General features: G+C 42.8%; 1 protein-coding gene across 2 annotated transcripts in view; it reads left to right on the top strand.

Annotated features, from left to right (window-relative positions):
* grik2 (glutamate receptor, ionotropic, kainate 2) overlaps nucleotides 1-21,190 on the top strand; it is a 316,356-nt gene that overhangs the window by 227,550 nt on the left and 67,616 nt on the right. For both annotated transcript variants that reach the window (XM_056286734.1, XM_056286735.1), the window contains 4 exons: nucleotides 457-663; nucleotides 3,325-3,548; nucleotides 14,313-14,431; nucleotides 17,046-17,263. In XM_056286734.1, coding sequence (XP_056142709.1) covers nucleotides 457-663; nucleotides 3,325-3,548; nucleotides 14,313-14,431; nucleotides 17,046-17,263 — 768 coding nt within the window. The remainder of the gene's footprint in view (nucleotides 1-456; nucleotides 664-3,324; nucleotides 3,549-14,312; nucleotides 14,432-17,045; nucleotides 17,264-21,190) is intronic.

The raw sequence follows: 21,190 nt of genomic DNA, 5'->3' as shown, positions 1-21,190 counted from the left end.
CATTAGTAATCTCCCCATCTGTTTGTGTGAACAGAGAGGATATGCCGGCTGTTGCTCTCTTTTTTGTTGTCCATCTATCAGCATCTCTTATCTCATTGACAAAGCATGTGGTGCCCCGAAAGCTGGGCCCGGGCCTAAAGCCAGCCTGCTGAGCCTGAGAGGAGCACAGAGTCATTGATATGGGGGATTATCTCTTATTATAGTCCTGCCTCACCACCTGCACCCACCCTACTCATATCATAAGACTAGGGCTTCTGGCAAACATCTACACACACACACACACACACACACACACACACACACAAAGGCACACTACTCCTCATGAGCCAGTGTGTGGACACGCACAGCTCAAAAGCCTATCTCACAAATCAGACACCCTCTCAGATATGCCTTATCAGAAGGGTAAAAGATCCAAGTGCTGCAGAGACTGATTCTGCCGCCCTATGTACCCAACAGGAGGAGCCCTACGTGATGTTCAAAAAGTCCGACAAGCCGCTGTACGGGAACGACCGCTTTGAGGGCTACTGCATAGACCTGCTGAGAGAGCTGGCTACCATCCTGGGTTTTACGTACGAGGTGCGACTGGTTGAAGACGGGAAATATGGCGCCCAGGACGAAACCACGGGCCAGTGGAATGGCATGGTGAAGGAGCTCATGGACCATGTGAGTTGCTACAAGAGATATGATTGGAATCAGATATTCTGCTCAGATATTGTATTTAAGTGGCGTACACACACAAACACACACAAAGACACGGACAGAGAGAGAGAGGAGAGGATAGAGAGTTAATGACTCCTACTGCTATATTTGAGAGTATGAAAGTATAGTGAAAATGATGAGAACAAGTTCTGCCGTGAGTTGTTTCCCCTACAGAGCTTATTAAAACACTCACTCACTCACTAACACACACACACACACACACACACATACACACACACACAACAAAATCTGGCCTGTCCAGATCATTACGCTCAACAAACTAAGCAGGCCCCGCACAGCCAATAGTCAATATGTGACCCCATTAAGCACAGCACCCACAAAGTTGTGTCTCCCTTAACACCGGGAGACATGTCTTCCAGCATCGCCTTACTTTGATCACGCAGTGATCGACTGTCGCAGCAAATATCCTCGTGTTTCATAGGTGAAGAGACCATCCCCCATGAAATGATGCTCAGCATGGGTTTGCCCCACTTATTTGCAGGGTCCCGGCCTGACGAAGGTAGATGGTAATTGCAGTAGACAATCTTTCAGAAGAGCTGGCAGTGTGGACTCAGAGAGGGAAGAAGTTCAGCAAAACGAGGGAAGGGTGAATTGAGCTGAATAATTTGGAAACATCCTGTCAAAGGAGTTTAGCCAAATTCTCTCCGGTCTGTCCGACGCTCAGAGCCGAGTAAACTAATCCAGATTCATACCATTAAAATTAGAAGTTTTCTTTTGTTTGTGTCATTCTAATTTAAATAGACTTAGTTTTGAAAATGCTGATACACAAAGCTTGTTATGTGAAATACCCCTTACTACAGCACAGCACTGAGCATGGAGATGATTTATTCAAAAGTGATTTATTAAAACCATGGGAGGAAAAGAAATCTGAAGGAAGGAGTTGACCTTGTGGTGAATGTTTAGCATTAGACTCGTAATGCAGTGGAAGATTTATTAGCTATGAATGACACGGGTTCCCCTGCTGCATGCAGTTGCCGGACTGCCTCGACAGGTCGAGTATGCTTTTGTCTGTAGCGCACATGTTAAGGTTAACAGAACAACATGACGTTCAGTTCATTGTATATCCAAGGAGGAAAGATGTCACGTTCCAGTAGATTCTGCAGAAAAGGTGCTCTGGTTTTAATGCGGCTCGCTCTAACAAAGACAGAAATCTTACACTAGACGCTGTGTGTGACAGTGAGATCCTGCCTGGTGTGAAGGTGATTAGTGAAATTATGCATTTATTATCAGAGCAGGGCAAAGCATTATGCTTGGTTTGGTTTAGTTCAGGTTTGGGTTTGGTTTGGGTTTGGTTTGATGCAACTTAAACACTGGTACAACCAAGGCCGCCATTTTGACGGTTTACGATTTTCAAAGTTTAATGACTTTGTGAAAAAAAGGAATAAAGATAAAGACCGGCTGCTCCCTGAATGCTCCTAAAATTGCATATATTTGCATTAAAATTAGTTTTAGATCAATTGCACATGAAAAACGTTATGATAAGATCTACCTAAAACGACCCTGAGCCGTCAAAATGGCTGCTCGTAATTTGCGCGTGATCGTGCGCGTCATGTCACTATTTATGACGTGTGTACACTAGCATTCTCCAGTGCAGAGTAATAGTCTAAACCTGATTTTTGATTATTGCCAACATGTCTGGTTACAGACGCCGTTACAGACTCACCATGACTACCACCGACGCGTTGCAGTATTTACAGGCACTGGACAGTGGCAATTTTAAATTGTTTGAAAAATAGTACACTAGGAAAAATAGTTGGCCCTGTGATGGTTTGGCGGCCTGTCCAAGGTGTCTCCCTGCCTGCCGCCCAATGACTGCTGGGATAGGCTCCAGCATCCCCATGGCCCTGAGCAGGATAAGCAGTTTGGATAATGGATGGCTGGATGAATGGATGAAAAATAGTGTTAAAGTTGTTAAAAGGTTAATTTTAGTGTCAGTTAGTTTCATAACAGGCATAATAACATATGCAATGCATTAATATCTTAATTGGGTATTTATCTTGACAGAATATAGAGGTTAAAAACAGCGGTGGTCATTTTGAGCGCCCACAATCATTCTAGTAGTTTTTAAGTTCAGGTCGTTGTTTGGAACTGTTTAAATTGTTATTTTCAGTTCTTGTTTTTTTTTTTTTATATTTCACATTTTGTAGGCCTTGTTACGTTTGTTAGATGATGGATATGTGTTTTCTGTTTTGTTTTGCAGGTAATATTTTTACTTTTACAATTTTGCTATTCAGGTTTGACTCTGAAGTTTAAAATTCTTAAAAATAGTATCATAGTCATTTCCTAACAGACATACTAACATATGCGATGCATTGATATCTCAACTGGGTATTTATCTTGACAGAATATAGAGGTTAGAAAAACCGTTTAAAATGGTCGTTTTATGTAGGAGTGAAATCAGAAAAGATGGCGTGAGAAACAGAGTTGAGGGATAAGAGTCAGCAGGTAGGCCATAGAGAGAAAGGAGGCTTTTTTTTTCTTTCCTTAACCATTTTCAGACCCACTTTGAGGTGTATAAAGGCCATGTTCATTTAATGTGATTTGCTCTACATTATAATGGTGAGTCTAACTGGTGGTCTTTCCCTGCATGTTTGCTGTTGACAGAGAGCTGATCTGGCCGTGGCTCCCCTCGCCATTACATATGTGCGCGAGAAGGTCATCGACTTTTCCAAGCCCTTCATGACGCTGGGGATAAGTATACTCTACCGCAAGCCCAACGGGACCAACCCTGGGGTCTTCTCCTTCCTCAACCCCCTCTCGCCCGATATCTGGATGTATATTCTGCTGGCTTACTTGGGTGTCAGTTGTGTGCTGTTTGTCATAGCCAGGTAACATTTCACCTCCAGTGTTCACAGTTTCACCCACACAGACACATGCCACGCTGCTGTCGCTCAGCCTCGCCTATCTGACTAACAACACGGTCATCTGGGTAATTATACGATCCTCACCCTGATCACGCCACCTCACTCCAAGGAAAAGCTCACAACTCACTGGCGATGCTGACGCTAATCAGTGGTCATATGTCACAGCCCACAGTCAAAAACAAATCATTCCCCCATAATCTTTAACTCAATTAACTATAACGGCTCTCATGGATATTAGCCTATATTTCCTCAATTTAATTTGCTTATATGAATCAGTCAGCCTTGGCCCCAGTAAAATGGGAAATGGAATTTTGCAGATCAGAATTCAGAAAGCCTGCTAAGTAATTCCTGCCCTGCTTCTTTCTACATGCATACAAGTCACTGCCCTAGCTGGTGCTCAGGAGATGATATGCAGTAACGCTAACTGTATAAGCAGAGAAGCTATATCAGCCGTCTCAGTGTGTGAGCCCGAGCGAGAGAGAGAGAGAGAGAGAGAGAGAGAGAGAGAGAGAGAGAGAGAGAGAGTGAGAGAGAGAGAAAGAGAGAGAGAGAGAGAGAGAGAGAGAGAGAGAGAGAGAGAGAGAGAGAGAGAGAGAGAGAAAGAGAGAGAGAGAGAGAGAGAGAGAGAGAGTGAGAGAGAGAGAAAGAGAGTGCTTGTGCCCAATTATGGCTGTATCTGCTTGTGTGTGTGTGTGTGCGCATGTGTGCAGGCATGCACGCAAGACATGTCCTCCTTGGTGTGAACGGCTGCTGCCCCTCCGCCCACCGGCTCCTCGCTGTTCCCCGTGTCTCAGCTCTGCCTTTCCTTTTTGTTGTTTTCTTCACCTTGCTTCAAACACACGGTGTTTCCAGGTAACACTGTAGAGTTTACAACAGTGAACAACCAACTATCAGGCAGTTTAGATTTCATAAACGTTTTGATAATAATTTCTATTATGTCTGTGTTGTGCTGTGATGTCTCTCAAAGCCAGATTTGGTTTTTAAAGTGTCATCATTTGAAGTCCGAGGTGGTCCGGCAGATCACTCGGAGGATCAGACACTCATTACAGTCTCACCTGACCTAACTTTTGTCTCTCAGTATTTCACATGGATGTGGTGTTAGTTGGGCAAGAGTGTGACATGCGGGCATCCGGGTAGTCCGTTGCCACCAACACGGGGATTCGTGTTACCTCCGGTTTGGTCGGGCATCCCTACAGACATAATTGGCCGTGTCTGCGGGTGGGAAGCCGGATGTGAGTATGTGTCCGGGTCGCTGCACTAGTACCTCCTCTGGTCGGTCGAGGCACCCGTTGGGGGGGGGGCTGGGGGAATAGCGTGATTCTCCCATGCACTACGTCCCCCTGGCGAAACTCCTCACTGTCAGGTGAAAAGAAGCGGCTGGTGACTCCACGTGTATGGGAGGAGGCATGTGGTAGTCTGCAGCCCTCCCCGGATCAGCAGAGGGGGTGGAGCAGTGACAGGGCAGATCGGAAAATAGGGTATTCGGCCAAGTAGAATTGGTGAGAAAAAAAAGGTGGTGAAATTTAAAAAAAAGAAAAGAGTTTGACATGCGTTGGTAGTGTACATGATGAAAAAGTTCGGGTTGGGTAATGATGAATTGTTATCAGCGTCGATTCCTTATTGATTCCTTATCGATTCCTTATCGATTCCTTCTCAACTTTTCCTTATGTGGTCCTTCCTCATACAAAATAGTACCAAATTACTGCCCCCCAACATACTACTTGTAATGACAAAAATGTCTTGATCTGATTCTGACATTGAATATAATTGATTGTATTGATATTTTGCAACCAATACATTAACATGAATGAAAAATACAAAAATGTACATCTTCTGCTGTTTATTTTGTGTTATTTGTATAATTTAAACCCCTTTCAAATGTTTGAACTATGTTCGCATTTAAGGCAATGTGTTGTTAGGACATTCTGGGCACGTTTCATCATATGAACAACAGTGGATTGATTTGGGAAAACACATACTTTACGTTTGCCACTGTTGCAAGTTCGTACAAGTTGGCATTTGATTTATTATCTTCATCGTCTTTATCAAACTGTGGGAGGTATCGTTTCTGTATTCTGTCCCTCATACTTTTGCTTTTCCCCGGCTCCTTGGAAAGAGAACTGCCACCACATGCACACACACACACACACACACACACACACACACTAGTAGTAGCTGCCTGTCAAATGGTAAGATCACAGTTAATCACATGTACAGCAGAAGAGGAAGAAATATAGATTGAGACTGTTTGATCGCAAATGAAAAATCACGTATTTTCTTTCATAAGAAATAATCAAGAAAAAAAAAACAAGCAAACAGGGATCAATAATGGAATCGATGTGACCAACATGTTTCGATCTGGTGTAGTCTGAAAACACTGCAACCAGTTCCAATAAAAGGTACCGGGCCACATTTCTCAACCCCAGACATATTGATTAGATACTACATAAGGCAATTTTTTGTAATCAATACAACCACTTCTGTATTATATGCGTTGCTATTGTGCCTTCAATTGTTCAGATTAGTTTGAAGATGCAAGATTTAGACATCAGTGGTTCTCTGGATGCTGGCGTGACACGACGTATTGTGTTTACTTGTCTGCTCTAACTTCGCCTTTATTTAGCCTGATATTGAAACGAGAGCAATATCTTTTTTTTCCCTCCTTTTTCTCCCCAATTGTACTTGGCCAATTACCACACTCATCCGAGCCTTCCCGCTCGCTGCTCCACCCCCTCTGCCAGTCCGGGAAGGGCTGCAGACTACCACATGCCTCCTCCCATACATGTGGAGTCGCCAGCCGCTTCTTTTCACCTGACAGTGAGGAGTTTCACCAGGGGGACGTAACACATGGGAGGATCCCGCTATTCCCCCTCCCCCCCGAACAGGCGCACTGACCGACCAGAGGAGGCGCTAGTGCAGCACCAGGACACACACCCACATCCGGCTTCCCACCCACAGACACGGCCAATTGTGTCTGTCAGGACGCACGACCAAGCCGGCGGTAGTACGGGGATTCGAACCGCCATTCCCGTGTTGGTAGGCTACTGAATAGACCGCTATACTACCCGGACGCCCCATGGGCGGCATCGCTTGATCTGGTGGCTGTGGCAGATGTTTGAAGCATGTTGAAGAAAAAAGAAAAAGAAAAGTTCACGTTAACTCTAAAACTTTTGGGAAAGATCGGCCGTTTTCATAGCTGTGACCCAACAGTTTTACAGTTAATGCACCCGTTTTTTTCAAATGTTACTGGCGGTATGATCACACATGAGAAAAAAGCGACAACTGTCATCTAAGTTGGTTCAGAATATGCACCTATCTGGATTTATTATCACAATAAATAAGTCATTAGGTAAGTGTGTAAATTTCCCCCTCACTCTCTACTCCTTTTTTTCTCCTCTTCACACAGATGAAAGCCAGACTGTAGTTGCATGCGTTTACTGTGTAATCTAGCGACACAAATCTGAAATACAATATATTTAACACTGCTATGGTTATCATACTGTGCATATATATGTGTGTACTCATAACACATTTTATCTATGTATGCTTGTATTGTATTGTATTGTGTGATTGGGCGTATGGGTGAGACACTAACAGAGGAAGAAAGTGAGATAATTTTGTGCTGATCATATACATACAAAGTTCTAGAAATATATTTATCCTAAAGAGTAGCTCCACCAGTCTTAGACATTTTTAAAATTCATAAGAAGTACAACAAATGATGAACCACCTCTCCGATATCACATGGTTTTGATGGTTATTTTTGCTTCCACCTCATCAATCCCTCACTGTAATGCAACTTATGAGAAAGCTTAAAAAAGTATGCATTATATATATAAATCTCCCTCTCACCCTTTTTCAGGTGGTTTATGTCTTCCTCAATTTTGGGTCCTCTACCAGAGGCTTAGGAATTTGAGGGTTCTGCATGGTATTTTAGCTGTTCCTAAGATCACACTCTTCTGAACAGAGACCTCAGACATTGTTCCTGGAATCTGCTGGAGCCCCTCCCCCAGTTTTGGGGGTCACAATCCCTCGTGCTCCTACTACCACTGTGGGTTACTGTGGATTTCATCTTCTACATCATATCTAGTTCTTCTCTCAGCCCTTAGTCTCTTTCTTCTTGATTTTGGTGTCACTTAGGAATGCTACATCGATCACTACTGCTGTCTTCTGTTCCTTGTCAACCACCACAATCGCTGGTTAGCCAGCACCTGCTTGTCAGTCTGGAACTTGGAAGTCCCACGGGATCTTAGCTCTGCCATTCTCAACCACCTTGGGCAGTGTGTCCCATTTGGACTTGGGGACTTCATTTGTATTCAGTACAGATATTACTGTACACTATCCCAGCCACTTGGTTATGGCTTTCAGTGTATGCTTTCCCCGCTAGCATTTTACACCCTGCTACTAAGTGCTGGACTGTCTCAGGGGCACCTTTGCACAGTCTGCATCTTGGGTCTGTCTGGTGTGGTAGACCTCTGCCTCAACTGATCTGGTCCTGAGTGCCTGTTCTTGTGCTGCTATAATCAGATCCTCTGTGCTTTCCTTCGGTCCAGCCTTTTCTAGCACTGGTAGGATTTCTCAATATCAACCACATCTTCTATCTGTCGATGGTACATCCCATGGACGGGCTTGATCTTCCATGATACCTCCTCTTCTTATTCCTCCACACTCTCTGTCTTTTGCTGCCTGAGGTACTCAATCAGCAGTTCATCCTGGGGGGGGACCTCTTTCTGATGTACTTGTGGATGTTCCTTGTTTCATCCTGGATAGTGACCTTGACACTCACTAACCCTCGGCCTCCATCTTTTCGCTTATCGTACAATCTCAGGCTGCTGGACTTTAAGTGGAACCCTTTGTGCGTTGTGAGGAGTTTCTGTGTCCTGATATCTGTGGCCTTTATATCCTCCTTTGGCCAGCTTATTATTCCAGCTGGGTATCTGATGACTGGTAGGGCATATGTGTTGATGGCTTGGAAATTATTCTTCCCATTGAGCTGGCTCCTCAGAACCTGGCTCACTCTGGAGGTATTTGGCTGTAGCCGACTTCCTTGCTGCCTCCTCATGGTTTCCATTTACATGTGGAATACCCAGTTACTTGTAACCTTTATTTTTGTCTGTTATCCTGCCATCTGGTAATTCAACCACTTCAGCGCTCACCATCTTTCCTCTTTTTGCCGCACTTATCCGGTCCGAATGACATCTCAATGTCGTTGCTATAGATTCTGGTGTTTCATTTATAAAACTGCATAGGATCCTTACTAAAAGTAGACATGTGCACAAAAGCAAAAAATGGCATGTGCCATAGAGGTGCGTACAGGTGCGCACTTCTGTTAAGTTTATTTTCATACATCACAAATTTTGCGTGGGAAGTGGCGTACACCTCTTTCAGGCTCCGTTTTGTGCGTACGCAACAGCGAGTCAATGTCTCGCTCATTCCTGGCATACAGCTTAATGTCATCCATGTAGGAGATGGCTGATGCTAATTCCACTTCTGAACCTGTATCCATATCCACTCTTTGTGATAATATAATTGAGGGGGGTTCATGCCTATGCACGAGAGAAGTAGGGATAGTGCATCACCTTGGTGTTTTCTACATTTGATGGTTATCTGTGTGATTGTCTTTGAGTTGACTTCAAGTGATTTTTTTTCCCAACTGCTGCATTGAGTTCTTGATGAAGGCTATTAGCATCCCGTTGGCTTTGTATAGTGCCAAGCACTCCAGTAACCAGGTGTGGGGCATTGAATCATAGGCTTTCTTGTAGTTGATCCAGGCTGTCCTCAGTTTGGTCTGTTTAGTCTTAGAGTCTTAGAGTCTTGGGTGACTGCTCTATCAACCAGTAACTGATGCTTTTACCCTCTGGTGTTGCTCCTAATCCCTTTCTGAGTTTCATGTATGTATTGACTCATTTTCCCAATCAGCTTATCTGCTATGATGCCTGACAGGATCTTCCATGTTGTAGAGAGGCAGGTTATTGACTAGTAGTTTGAAGGTGTTGTATCCTTGTGTGATCCTTCATGATCAGTATTATTCTCCCCTTTGTTTGCCAGTCGGGCTGAGACCTTGATGTTAGGAGCTGGTCCATCTGTGTCATGAGGTGTTCATAGAGTGCTATTAGCTTCTTCAGCCGTAGGCATGAATTATGTCAGGGCCTGATGCAGTCCAGCTCTTCATGTTTGATACTCGTTGTTGGATGTCGGCCCCAGGGATGATAACTGATTCTTGTTCTGGGATATTGCTGCGGTCTGCTCTTAGGTCCACCATCCACTGGTGTTGTGACTTTTCCCATATATCCTCCCAGTATTGCTCGGTTTCTGCTCTGGCTGGTCTGATGTTTTTCCCTTGTTATTCTGCAGCTGGGAGTAAACTTTGGATGGTTCTTTTAGGAACAAGCTTTTTACTCTTTTGGCTTCTGGTTCTCTAGTGTATCTCTTCAGCCTACTGGCCAGAGCTGTGAGCCTTTGTTTGGCAGTCTCCACCAGGGCCTCACTTATGGATATCTTGCTGTACTTCTTCAAACGGAGTTTATCTTTCATCACACCTATCTGCACCTTTGTTAACTGGCTAACATATCTTCATGCTGGTTAGATCTTGGCTTCCAGCCTTCTCTTCCATGAAGAAGTACTGTTGGTGACCTGTGTTCTTAATCCTGTACCCAAGTGTCTCTAGGATTTGGGTTGCAGCGGCACATATGAGCTCATTGGTCTCTGTTATGGTGACAGTTGAGATATTGTGTTAGGCTGTGTTCACATCCACAAGCAGGCTTTGTGAAAGTACTTTGTCCCTGAGTCATAGAAGTCATGCCCAGGGGTTGCCCATCTTTAGTCTGGCTACGATTCTCATTTGAACCTCAATAGCTTCAGCTGTCATGGCTGGTAGGATTGTTTCAGCTGGTTGGTGTCTGTCCTCATATATATCTCCTGCCCACTGGGCAGCCATTCAGGGTGCTGAATTGTAGTCATGCTGTTGGAGCCTCTTCATCTTAAGTCGTGACAGAAGCTTCTGTCTATTGATGTTTGAGCATTGAGCCACTAGCCACTTCTGAGTCAGTGTGGAAGTAGGTCTTCTACTGGGCCACAGTTCTCACATTCACTTTATATAGCCTCTCCCCGGGGGTCTGCTATTATCATTCCATCAGTTCCAGGTCCTCGGCCCTTGTCCATGAATGTCTTTTTTCAGTAGCCCATTTCTTATCAGATTGCCCTGGTTCCCCAAAACCTGACACAGACCTTGTCAGTCTGGGCGATGTCCAAGCCGGTATAGCTCTTTTCATGTTACTCTCACTAATATCTGAGGTAGCTGGCTTGTATAGTATAAGGAGTCTAAGCCACGGACTCTTACTCGAGACTTGTCCCAACCTGGCTTGAACCCCCGATCTCCAGCATGGAACACCGACATTCTTACCTACTGCGCAATAATCCTCCAATCATTACCTTGCCATTCTTCGGGGAGTTAAAGTTCCTGCATCCATTGCATTTAAAACATTATCTAAGCCAATAGTGAAGCAGAGGCAACACTGAGTGTATATATTATTGCAGTTATGCAGTGATTCATGTTACCCACATTTAATTTTATTTCATCCATCAACACTATATCTCTCTACAAGATGTGTTCTTCTGTCCTCAGATCAAACTGTAGTGGGGAGCACTCAGTCCTCAGCCTTTGATGAAGGCATACTCCTAGTAAAGGCATATCTGTCATCATGCGTTCTCTCCACATAAGAACATTCACAGGAGAATGTCCACATTTTAAAGTTTTAGGTAGAATCTCTGGCAGTCCTTCTCTGGCTGTAGATATATTCTAATGGAAATCTTTTCACAATTTGTATTCTAAAATCATCTCTCAGCTTTTGATCTTCAAAAAGCATGTAAATAGGGAAAAAAATATCAATTTAATGCAATGTTTTGATCGCTTCAGATGTGAATGGAGATGTGTGAAGTATATCTATCCTCCAGACACAGATAGCCATTCCCACTCGACTGTGACATTGGCATTATCGAGCACATCATCAGTTGAATTTTCTGTACAATGACCCTGTTGCCATAAAAAAGCCTGCTATTGTTACTGCCCTTCTGGTGAGTTCCCTGCCTCCTGTCGACATTTATCGCTGCAGTGACCTTGCTCAAATTTTCTCCCTCAGCAGCATAGATGACCTGAGATAACGTAAGGGCAGTGTAATTGGATCAAAATGACAGTGAACAGGCAGCCAGTGCTACATTTGAGAGGCAGGTTAAGCTCTGTTGTCTCCTACAAACAGGATTGTTTTAGTGTTTTCTCTGTAGCAGCCAGCACCACCAGAAGCTGTCCCTGAGCTCCAGGCCCGTCTTCAGCTCGCATGCTTCAGCATTGAGCAGATGACAACTTTGCTCACCTGTGTTCCTGGCATGTACTAATTGGGTTTTGGGTACATGATATGTGGGGACCTTGCGTTAGAGACCTCTGTACATAGAATGAGGGCATCAATACCATATGTCGTAAAGGTTGCAGTTCAGATGAACTCAATTTGGCATTGCGAATAGACAAGCAAGCAAATGTGAAGCAAATTGAGTGAGAGGACACATGGATTTAAGGCCAAGGATTCTCTTAAAGTAGGAATTGGGGACATACAGAGGTCCTTGAGCTATACTTGAAAATATCCCCTAGAGTGTTGTGGGGATAGAACGGAATGCGGTGCGCTAACCATATTATAATGGCAAAGCCCATTAGTCAATGACAGGGGACAGTTATAACGCTGTCATTTTATCAATACTGCAATACATCTTCATGTAGGTTGGTATTTTACTGTACTAAACATAGTAATGCTGTATCTCAGCCAGAGGACAATGGATTAAAATCATGACATGCAACAAAATAACATTTTTATCTGTGTTATCCCCTTATACACACAATTTCACACTAGATTATCAATTTTGACTTTCAGCTCAAATAAAAGGTCTAAACTGAGATGAGTCTAAGTCTCTGTGAATATTTTTAAACGACAGCTGAAGACGTATTTATTTAATTTGGCTTTAATTAATGTCATTCTTGTTATTTTTTCCACTAAATCTCATATTTTATTATTCAGTAACACTTTATTTTAGGGGGTCAGAAATTACCTAGTAATTTCCTAGTAAAAAGGTGGTAATTATCACATAATTTCTTAGAAATAAGGTTGAAATTACCTTTTCATTTCCTAGTAATAAGGTGGTGGTTTTTACAGGTAATTTTACAGCTAACCCTAACCCTAACCCAAATTACAAGGTAATTTAAACCTTATTTCTAAGACATTAGATGATAATTACCACTGTATTACTAGGAAATTACGAGGTAATTTCCGACCCCCTAAAATAAAGTGTAAACTATTATTCTTACTGGTCTCTTTTTCATTTCACTTAAATATTTTGTCATCTACTGTGTTTTTATTGTCTAATTTTATTGTCTTTCTATTTACCCGTTTTAATGTGTTGCATTTTCACTTTTTATTTATTTATTCGTTTATTTATTTTCCCCCTTTTTTTCTCCCCAATTTCATCCAGCCAATTACCCCACTCTTCCGAGCAGTCATGGTCGCTGTTCCACCCCCCCTGCTGATCCAGGTAGGGATGCAGACTACCACATGCCTCCTCCCCGCCCTGACCAACCAGAGGAGGTGCTAGTGCAGCGACCAGGACACATACCCACATCAGGCTTCCCACCTGCAGACACGGCCAATTGTGTCTGTAGGGGCGCACGACCAAGCCGGCGGTAACACAGGGATTTGAACTGGCGATCCCTGTGTTAGTAGGCAACGGAATAGACCGCTACACTACCCGGGCGCCCCTTTACTTTTTGTTCTATTGTAAAGCACTTTAAGCTACATCTCTTGTAAGAAAAGTGCTATATAAAGAGTTTATTATTATTATTATTAAGTCTACAAAATGTACTAAAATTTGACCAGTCAAACCCTTGTGTCGGTTTAAACAACTTGAGTGAAAAAAGGTCCCTGATTTCCCGACTCAAGTAGCAACCAAGTCAGGTCAGGATGCATGATTGTAGACCAATCAGCCTTCACTAATGTAATGTCACTTTTATTCAACAGGAATAAATCGGAGAGCTCTTTGCTTGAGGAGGGTGTTGAGTGAGGGGGAGGAATGAAGCTGATGTGGTCATGATGGGAATGAACCGTTTGATCTACTGAATATTAATGCTCTTCCAAGATTATAAGGATTATTAGCTCTATTCTGAACTGACAATGAAGTTATTTTTAGACCTCATCAATTCAATTACGGAGAGAATTGCCGTTGCTACTGTATAATCATGCCCACATGAAGAGTGACTTTTGCCATATAGGTCTGATTTCTAAGGTTTGTTCAGCCATGGAATAAAAAATAAACACTCAAAAGCAGAAGGAAGACTGAGAAGAGCACTGCAAGAAATCCCTCTCTATCGTTTCCTTTATTTTGACGAATTAGTTATTCAACACTGAAAACCCAATCACATCTTTATTCAATTATTTCATTCTTATTTGCTAGTACAGTTAATGGCATAACATGGTCAACACTGACCATGATAGAATATTTGGGCAGTGTTTCCAGGCCTGACTTAAAGCCGTGTTGTCTCATTGTTGTAGACATGAATGACTAACCTCTGTTTTCTTATCCCTGTCTTCACAGGTTGGACAGCGACACTTGGTCTCTATCTGCTCTCGTTTCATTATTCAGCTATAGTAAATCTGTGTGTGTGTATGTGTGTGTCTCTGTCAATTGTCACAGGTTTAGTCCCTACGAGTGGTATAACCCCCACCCTTGCAACCCTGACTCGGATGTAGTGGAAAACAATTTCACCCTCCTAAATAGTTTCTGGTTCGGAGTTGGAGCTCTCATGCAGCAAGGTAGACGCCTCTGCCTGCCCCCACCCCTTTTAAGCACATGTCCCACTTTTTTGCTGGGGGTCAACCTTGCTCTTCACCAGGTCCATGACTATGCATGGGGGCCTCTGTGCATGTAGCTAGATGCTGACTGATAGTGTAGGTCCAAAGGAGTGGACCGAGTGCGTCTTGGGATTTGAGTGATGCGATTTGTGAACGGAGTTAGTAGAGCAAGGTGTTCCTGCATGTCCCCCTCCTCTTTGCTCCCTATTTACTCTTCCCCTACATCCTCCATTCTCTCCCCTCCTCTCTTATCCTACTTATCCCTCCTCACCCCTCCTCCAACCTGTTCACAGCTCTCTGAACTGGTAAGTATATCCATGCCAAAACAACCGAAGAGAGTAAAATGTGTGAGACTGAATGAGAACTCAGCAGTGCGCTATCTCTTAGCCTGCCTCGGTCCGGTTTTTTTTCTCCCTCTGCCAAACCAATGCCATATCTTCTCAACTAGCCGGCATCATTAGATGGGAAGCAAAATGCCTACACTGAATGACAACCTTATGAAAGGTCTTCTCTTGGCATTAAATGAGGTAATTTCCTGTAGATGAATATATGCTTTGACTGGACTGCATGTTAAGAGGTGAGATATGTTGCATTTTTGAAATTAGCAATTTGAGTTGAGTAATGGGAAATGCAACATATTTGAAAGAAAGAGCGATGACTCTAGGGTCTCGAGAGCATGGTCTCTGTGGCCTGTGTCTGCCTTGCATCCGGTCAGTGGAATGGGATACTGATAAAACTAGTTGCTATATCCGAAGGTGCCACTGCAAATATGCAGAGACCTCAGTGTTTATGAGAGAGGATTAGTAGCTGATAATGTAAGCTGTAATGTGATTGGCTGGTTGCATGCTATAAGTTACTTATCCTGCATGCTTGATAATATCCCGTAATTAGCGATGGAGTGTTTTTCTTTCTTTTTTTTTTTCTTTTTACAGGTTTTAATACTTTGTACATCGTAGATGGTAATGTTGTGTCAATATGTTAAGATCAATATATGTACAATGATTAGGTTAATATTCATTCTATCCTTTTCATTCCAAGAGAGAGCTTGCTCAGATACTGTATGACTATCGAAAACCTCATGAGTTCATGATACAGTGCGTTATTTAGATTTCTGTACAGTATGTTTCATATATATGCCACTAACTTGAATATATAGTAAGTGTTGGCTGTTTGTGAAAATGCAGCCTCTTTTGTACAATTGTTACCGGGAGGTTAAAAAGAGAGGTGTGAAGGCGCAGTCTCTGTATGTGGATGTTGAAGTAAAAAGTTGAGAAGATGTGGCTGCGGAGCTAGACTGGAGCAGCACACTGGCTGCATGACCACCACACTGGGCTACACTGTAGAGAGGCTCCCCTGCCCTGCGGGCTTGCCCCACCCCCAGAAAACTGTGGGATGTGCTGTTTGGTCATGACGTTACCTTGGGTACATGACAGTCAGCCCCGACCAGGTTCTGTTTGGGTTCAGACTCGTCTCTTTAAATGGGTCAGTCCTGAGTTTTGAGGTGGAACAGGGTAAGAAGCTGTGAGCTGGTAAAGTGTTCCACTTGAGACAAACCCTGATCTATTTGTTTGTGTGTGTGTGTGTGTGTGTGTGTGTGTGTGTGTGTGTGTGTGTGTGTGTGTGTGTGTGTGTGTGTGTGTGTGTGTGTGTGTGTGTTGAATTTTGCTTTTTTTGTGTGGTTTGATGAATGAGCAAAGTGGGTGGCTAGTGGCCAGTCAGGACGAGTTTCATGTGATGGTTGAGCCATGTCTAAAAAGTGTGGCAGGCTGGTAGCTGATGACTAGGTAAGGCCGGGTGAGGCATAAAAGAACATGGTAAGGGGGTGAGTTGGCTGTCACGTCCTTCCCTGATTGCTTGCTCTCCTAGATAACTCACTCAAGACTTTTAAGGGGGAAATTTGAGGCAAAATGAGAGCACAGATTGAGACTTTCCACAAGGCTTGTGGAGCACAGATTTCTTAACCTTCTATCTTCTGACACTTCATTGGCTTTGCCTCTTAGTGAATCCACAAAATCCCAGCTTTCAGTTGCTTAAGCTGCTTGAAGAATAGTGCTGATATAACCCAGGCCCATACCTCATACAAAAATGTTTCTACCTCATATAAATAAGCTCCCTCCATCACTCAAATCAAGTCACATGTGCTCCTCTGAGCTCTGCATAAACTCTGCATAGCACTCAAATAAAACCCCTCTCTTTATTGAAGGTTGCATGTGCTTCAGTCCACCCTAAGAGACTGATTGGAGAGATGCCAAATCATTGATATTTGACAATAATAAATGTGCATTTTAACACATGAAAAAAAAATCCATAGTGGTATTTTGTCATAATGGTGTCCCACTGAGGTCCCACTGAGGTCCAGAACACACAGTCAGCATGACTCCAACTGCCATGATAGGACTAAATCCGTATGACCAGGCCCAGCCATGAACTGCTACCCACTCTCTCCTTGTGTGTATGCGTGAGAGATCCAGGCAGTGGATGCATAGATCTTTGTCTTGCCAGGGTCTCTGGTGGTGCTCCTGTCCAGCCCAGGGCCAAATTGGGGCTCACCCCTCCTTTTGCTCCTCTTGTTCAGGCTCTGAGCTCATGCCGAAAGCCCTCTCCACCAGAATTGTAGGAGGTATCTGGTGGTTTTTCACTCTCATCATCATCTCCTCCTACACGGCTAACCTGGCGGCCTTCCTCACCGTGGAGAGGATGGAGTCACCTATCGACTCAGCTGACGACCTGGCCAAGCAGACCAAGATTGAGTACGGGGTCGTAGAGGATGGCTCCACCATGACTTTTTTCAAGGTCGGTTGCAATTGATCATTACGACACAAATCGTATGAAGAGCGTATGAATGAATCTTGTTTATTAGCCATCTAAATTTCCTGGAGTAGAGAAGAATACAGGAAAGTTTAAAGTTTATTCCAAAAATGCCTTACTTGAAAATATCAGAACATGACTGTTTTGTTTTTTTTAAATCATAAAAAAGATTTAGCTGTTTTTGTATACATTTATGTGATTCCATCAGCGAGAAAAAGTTGATGGGAGTTTTGCAAAATGTGCCAGCTAGGTTGTCTAGATTCATTGTCAAGTTCAGGTTTCCACTATAAAATGGATTTTACATTATTTAATCAGCATGATACACCTCAGCCTAATAACAGGCATGTTTCCAGCAAAGGATTTCTAAGTGCTGTAAACCCAGGGGATGTGTGATAGTGCACTGGCTCAGAGGGTTCAACAGATTCAGGTAACTGCACTTGATGAGCATGGTGCCACCAAAACAGTGCTGTAGTAAAAAGGGTCTGCTCTCATTCTTAAGGCCTTTACACACTGGGGACGTGACGAATAAACAACACAAAAATATGAAATACTCACCTGCGAATATTTCACATAAAAATTCAATTCAATTCAATTTTATTGTCATTAAAAACAATGTGCAGGCACATGTTAAAAATGAAACGAGGGCTGTGGCTTCACCAATCAGTGCAAGACAGACACAGACAAACACAGCAAACACAATATAAGATATACACACATGAAGACCAAAGCTAAAAATAAGTTAAAAGAGAGCTGGAGTACAAAATATTTAAAAATATCTACAGACATTCAGTGGGTAGCCAGGTTCAGGTGGGCAACAGCTTGTGGAAAGATGCTGTTTTTGAGCCTGGTAGTGCTCAAAAAAATATTCATACCAGCAATTTGCGACAGAAACTGGAGTTTCTGTGACATGAAATTTCTCCAGTGTCAGGAATCAGGAATATGTATTTGTCGTTTCATTCCATGCACCTGCGCACATGAAATGAAACGGAATATTGTTTCCCCGCAACCCACAGCAGTGCAACACAAAGATGAAAACACATACCCAAACTACAAGAATACATATATCAAAACTACAAAAACTACAAAACACATATATCCAACATAAATAAAAAATAAATAAATCACTGTTCAAGAGAGCGAAAGCCAGGATGACTGTCAGAACTGCCGATCTGCATGGACTAGCAGTTAGCTTAGCCTGCCCCGCTTCTGCGTACTGTCAGACCGCCCTTGGTGTTTCCTCTTCGGGCGCAGCTCCAGGCAGGGCCGTGGTCCCTGGGCCCACAGGATGCAGCAGACCAGGCTCTCCCAGCCGATCCAGTGCCAGCTCTCCCAGCCATCAAACGAAGACACAAATTTAGACACAGACATGGACACTGCGTGGATGGTACTGGGTGAGGCCGCCACAAACGTAAGTTTGCACCACCATCTTCCCACACCGGAAGCAGCGTCTTGTGTTAGTTAGGCTAGTCTATGTGCAGTCCCGAGCTAAAAAGCTACACAGAGTACCTCCCGTATTTGATTAATATGATGTTCCAAACCTGCTAAGACATCATTGCCTTGCTACCAATTCGGTTACATCCAAAAATAAAGTACATGAACTACTCACCATCCTGACAACCTACTTGTTCAGCGACGCTCCTCCACATGTTGCCCTTGAATCAATTGTCTTTATATTTTTTGTGTCCTTTGTCATACAATACAGGGTGATGAGAAACACAAACAGGTCCGCCATTTTTGTTAGGAGTTGTGACGTCTGGTCCGCAAAACGTGATTGGTTGATGCCTTTATTTGCAGTGCGAAAACTCAGAAAAATCAACCTCGTTCTGGAAAAAATTACATCACTTTTTTGCCGTTCTGTGTGAAAGTACTTGTGATAGAAACAAGTTTGAAAAAAAAAATACACTGACCTGCGAATTAATCACATGAAAAAAAAATGTCCCAGTTGGTTAAAGGCCTTTACTAAAATGTATCATGATAAAAAAAGTTGGCATCTTTTTTAAGAGAATACTACAGGAATATGCACACTTCTTTATAACTATAATACAGTACCACATGATTGATTGTAAACAAGGAATCCCTTAATATACTGAGCCAAGTTTTTTTTTTCGTGAGTTTGGTGGTTTGTTGTGTGTACCTATATATTATCTGGCTCTCCTTGAACTGAAGCCCATTCTGCTTCTGAAAAATGTTCAGACTCAACCACAACTCCTTCAGTCAATCCATCAGTAACCCGTATAGAAATGCACCATATGATAGCAGCCCCGTATTGTGCCGTGTAGCAGAGGAGAGGCAGCCTCTGTGCAGACATGCGCAGTAGCTACTTCAGCTAGCCACCTACAGCAAGTTACAGAATGCAGACATGGTAGTGAAAGCTAATCAACAAGCATAGTTATTGACACACTTCTTGGCTTTAATACTCGTTGTTACATTAAGATCATGAGTCCACACAAGACAAAAAAAACAAAAAACAATTGCTGATGACAATCTTATTATTGAGCTGGCATATGTGTGCTGTGACACATACTGCTTTTCATTAGAGCCCAGCAGTGATGTGAACTTGGGCTGCTGAACTTGGGCTAAATCTCTTAACAGCTGACGTTTCTGCATCACATGCAGATGGCCACAGTAGACACCATCACCTCCACACTTCCTCCTCAACGTTGTGAGGGTCTGAATAACATGAATTGTTGACTATAAGTTGCAGCAGAAAAAAAGAAAAAAGATCCCTTGCACTTGTTTTAATGACATTACATTCTGCAGAATAATACTCAGCGTGCACGTACGTGTGCACGTAGCACTGTGTTGTCTAGAAGGGTGAGGGGGTGAAGGCTTTGGATCTTGATTTAATTCAGATTCCTTATTTCCCTTTCCCGTTTTTAAGAAAAAATCTTAGTGCGCCTTTTTAGAGCTTCATTATCCACGACACAGATCTTTTAGTTGTTGTCCTCTGTTTGTATTCTGTGTGCATCCCTCCATCCTAATGACAGACCCTGAGACGGCTGGCAAATCTGTCCTTCAAACTGCTGCAGCACATCGTATGAACCTTCCTTTCCCCACACTTAATTTCCTTCCTGTTAATTCTGAACACACATGAGCTGAATACAGGCGTGTATCTTTTCATTTGCTTTGTGTGGAGGAGGTGTTACGATTATAGCTTCTGACGCATTTGCTTTGCTTTCCTCCAATGTGTGTGAACACATATACATGCTTTCTCCCTTTTAGACACACACACACACACACACACACACACACACACACACACACACACACACACACACACACACACAGTTTCCTCATTAGGCCACAAGGAACACTTATTTAACCCTATTTCCAAAAATAATTAACATCTAATACTCTTAATAACAATATTCCACATGCTAATAAACAATAGTTTACTGACATTTTCATAAATCCAGTATTTCTAAAGAATAACCTGCAATTAATAAGCCATTAATAGCATTACTCTATTCTTTATTACTGTTTAGCTTTTACTATTCATTGTAACACTATCACATCTTTTAATCAGCCAACAGTCGGTTCAAGCATAAAATTTTCTCTTATTGTGTTTTAAAGCATTTTTTTAAAATTTTATTTTGTCACTTTTCTTCATAATATTAATGAACTACAGTAAATGTGGTAGACCTTTTTACTCTGCTGTAGAAATATACTCTGGAGTATATGTACTCTGAGTAAATGTACTTGGAGTCCATGTCTAGTTGGAGGTCTAAGAAGGATGTGGCTGTGATGACAAGACGTATTCTGATCAGACCATCGTCATGCTCCATTGAGTCAGTGATGGGCATGCATGATAATCACTATTCAAAAGCAGAAGAAATGATAACAAGACTAAGTCAAAACCTAGCATATGTCTGGACCGTGTATGGTCAGTGTTGGAAATCGTGGTCAGTTTGT

This window comes from Lampris incognitus, chromosome 9 (genome assembly GCF_029633865.1).
Source record: "Lampris incognitus isolate fLamInc1 chromosome 9, fLamInc1.hap2, whole genome shotgun sequence".
In the NCBI taxonomy this organism is placed as follows: domain Eukaryota; kingdom Metazoa; phylum Chordata; class Actinopteri; order Lampriformes; family Lampridae; genus Lampris; species Lampris incognitus.
Note: the sequence above shows the minus strand (reverse complement) of the source record. Positions and strands in the feature narration are given on the sequence as shown.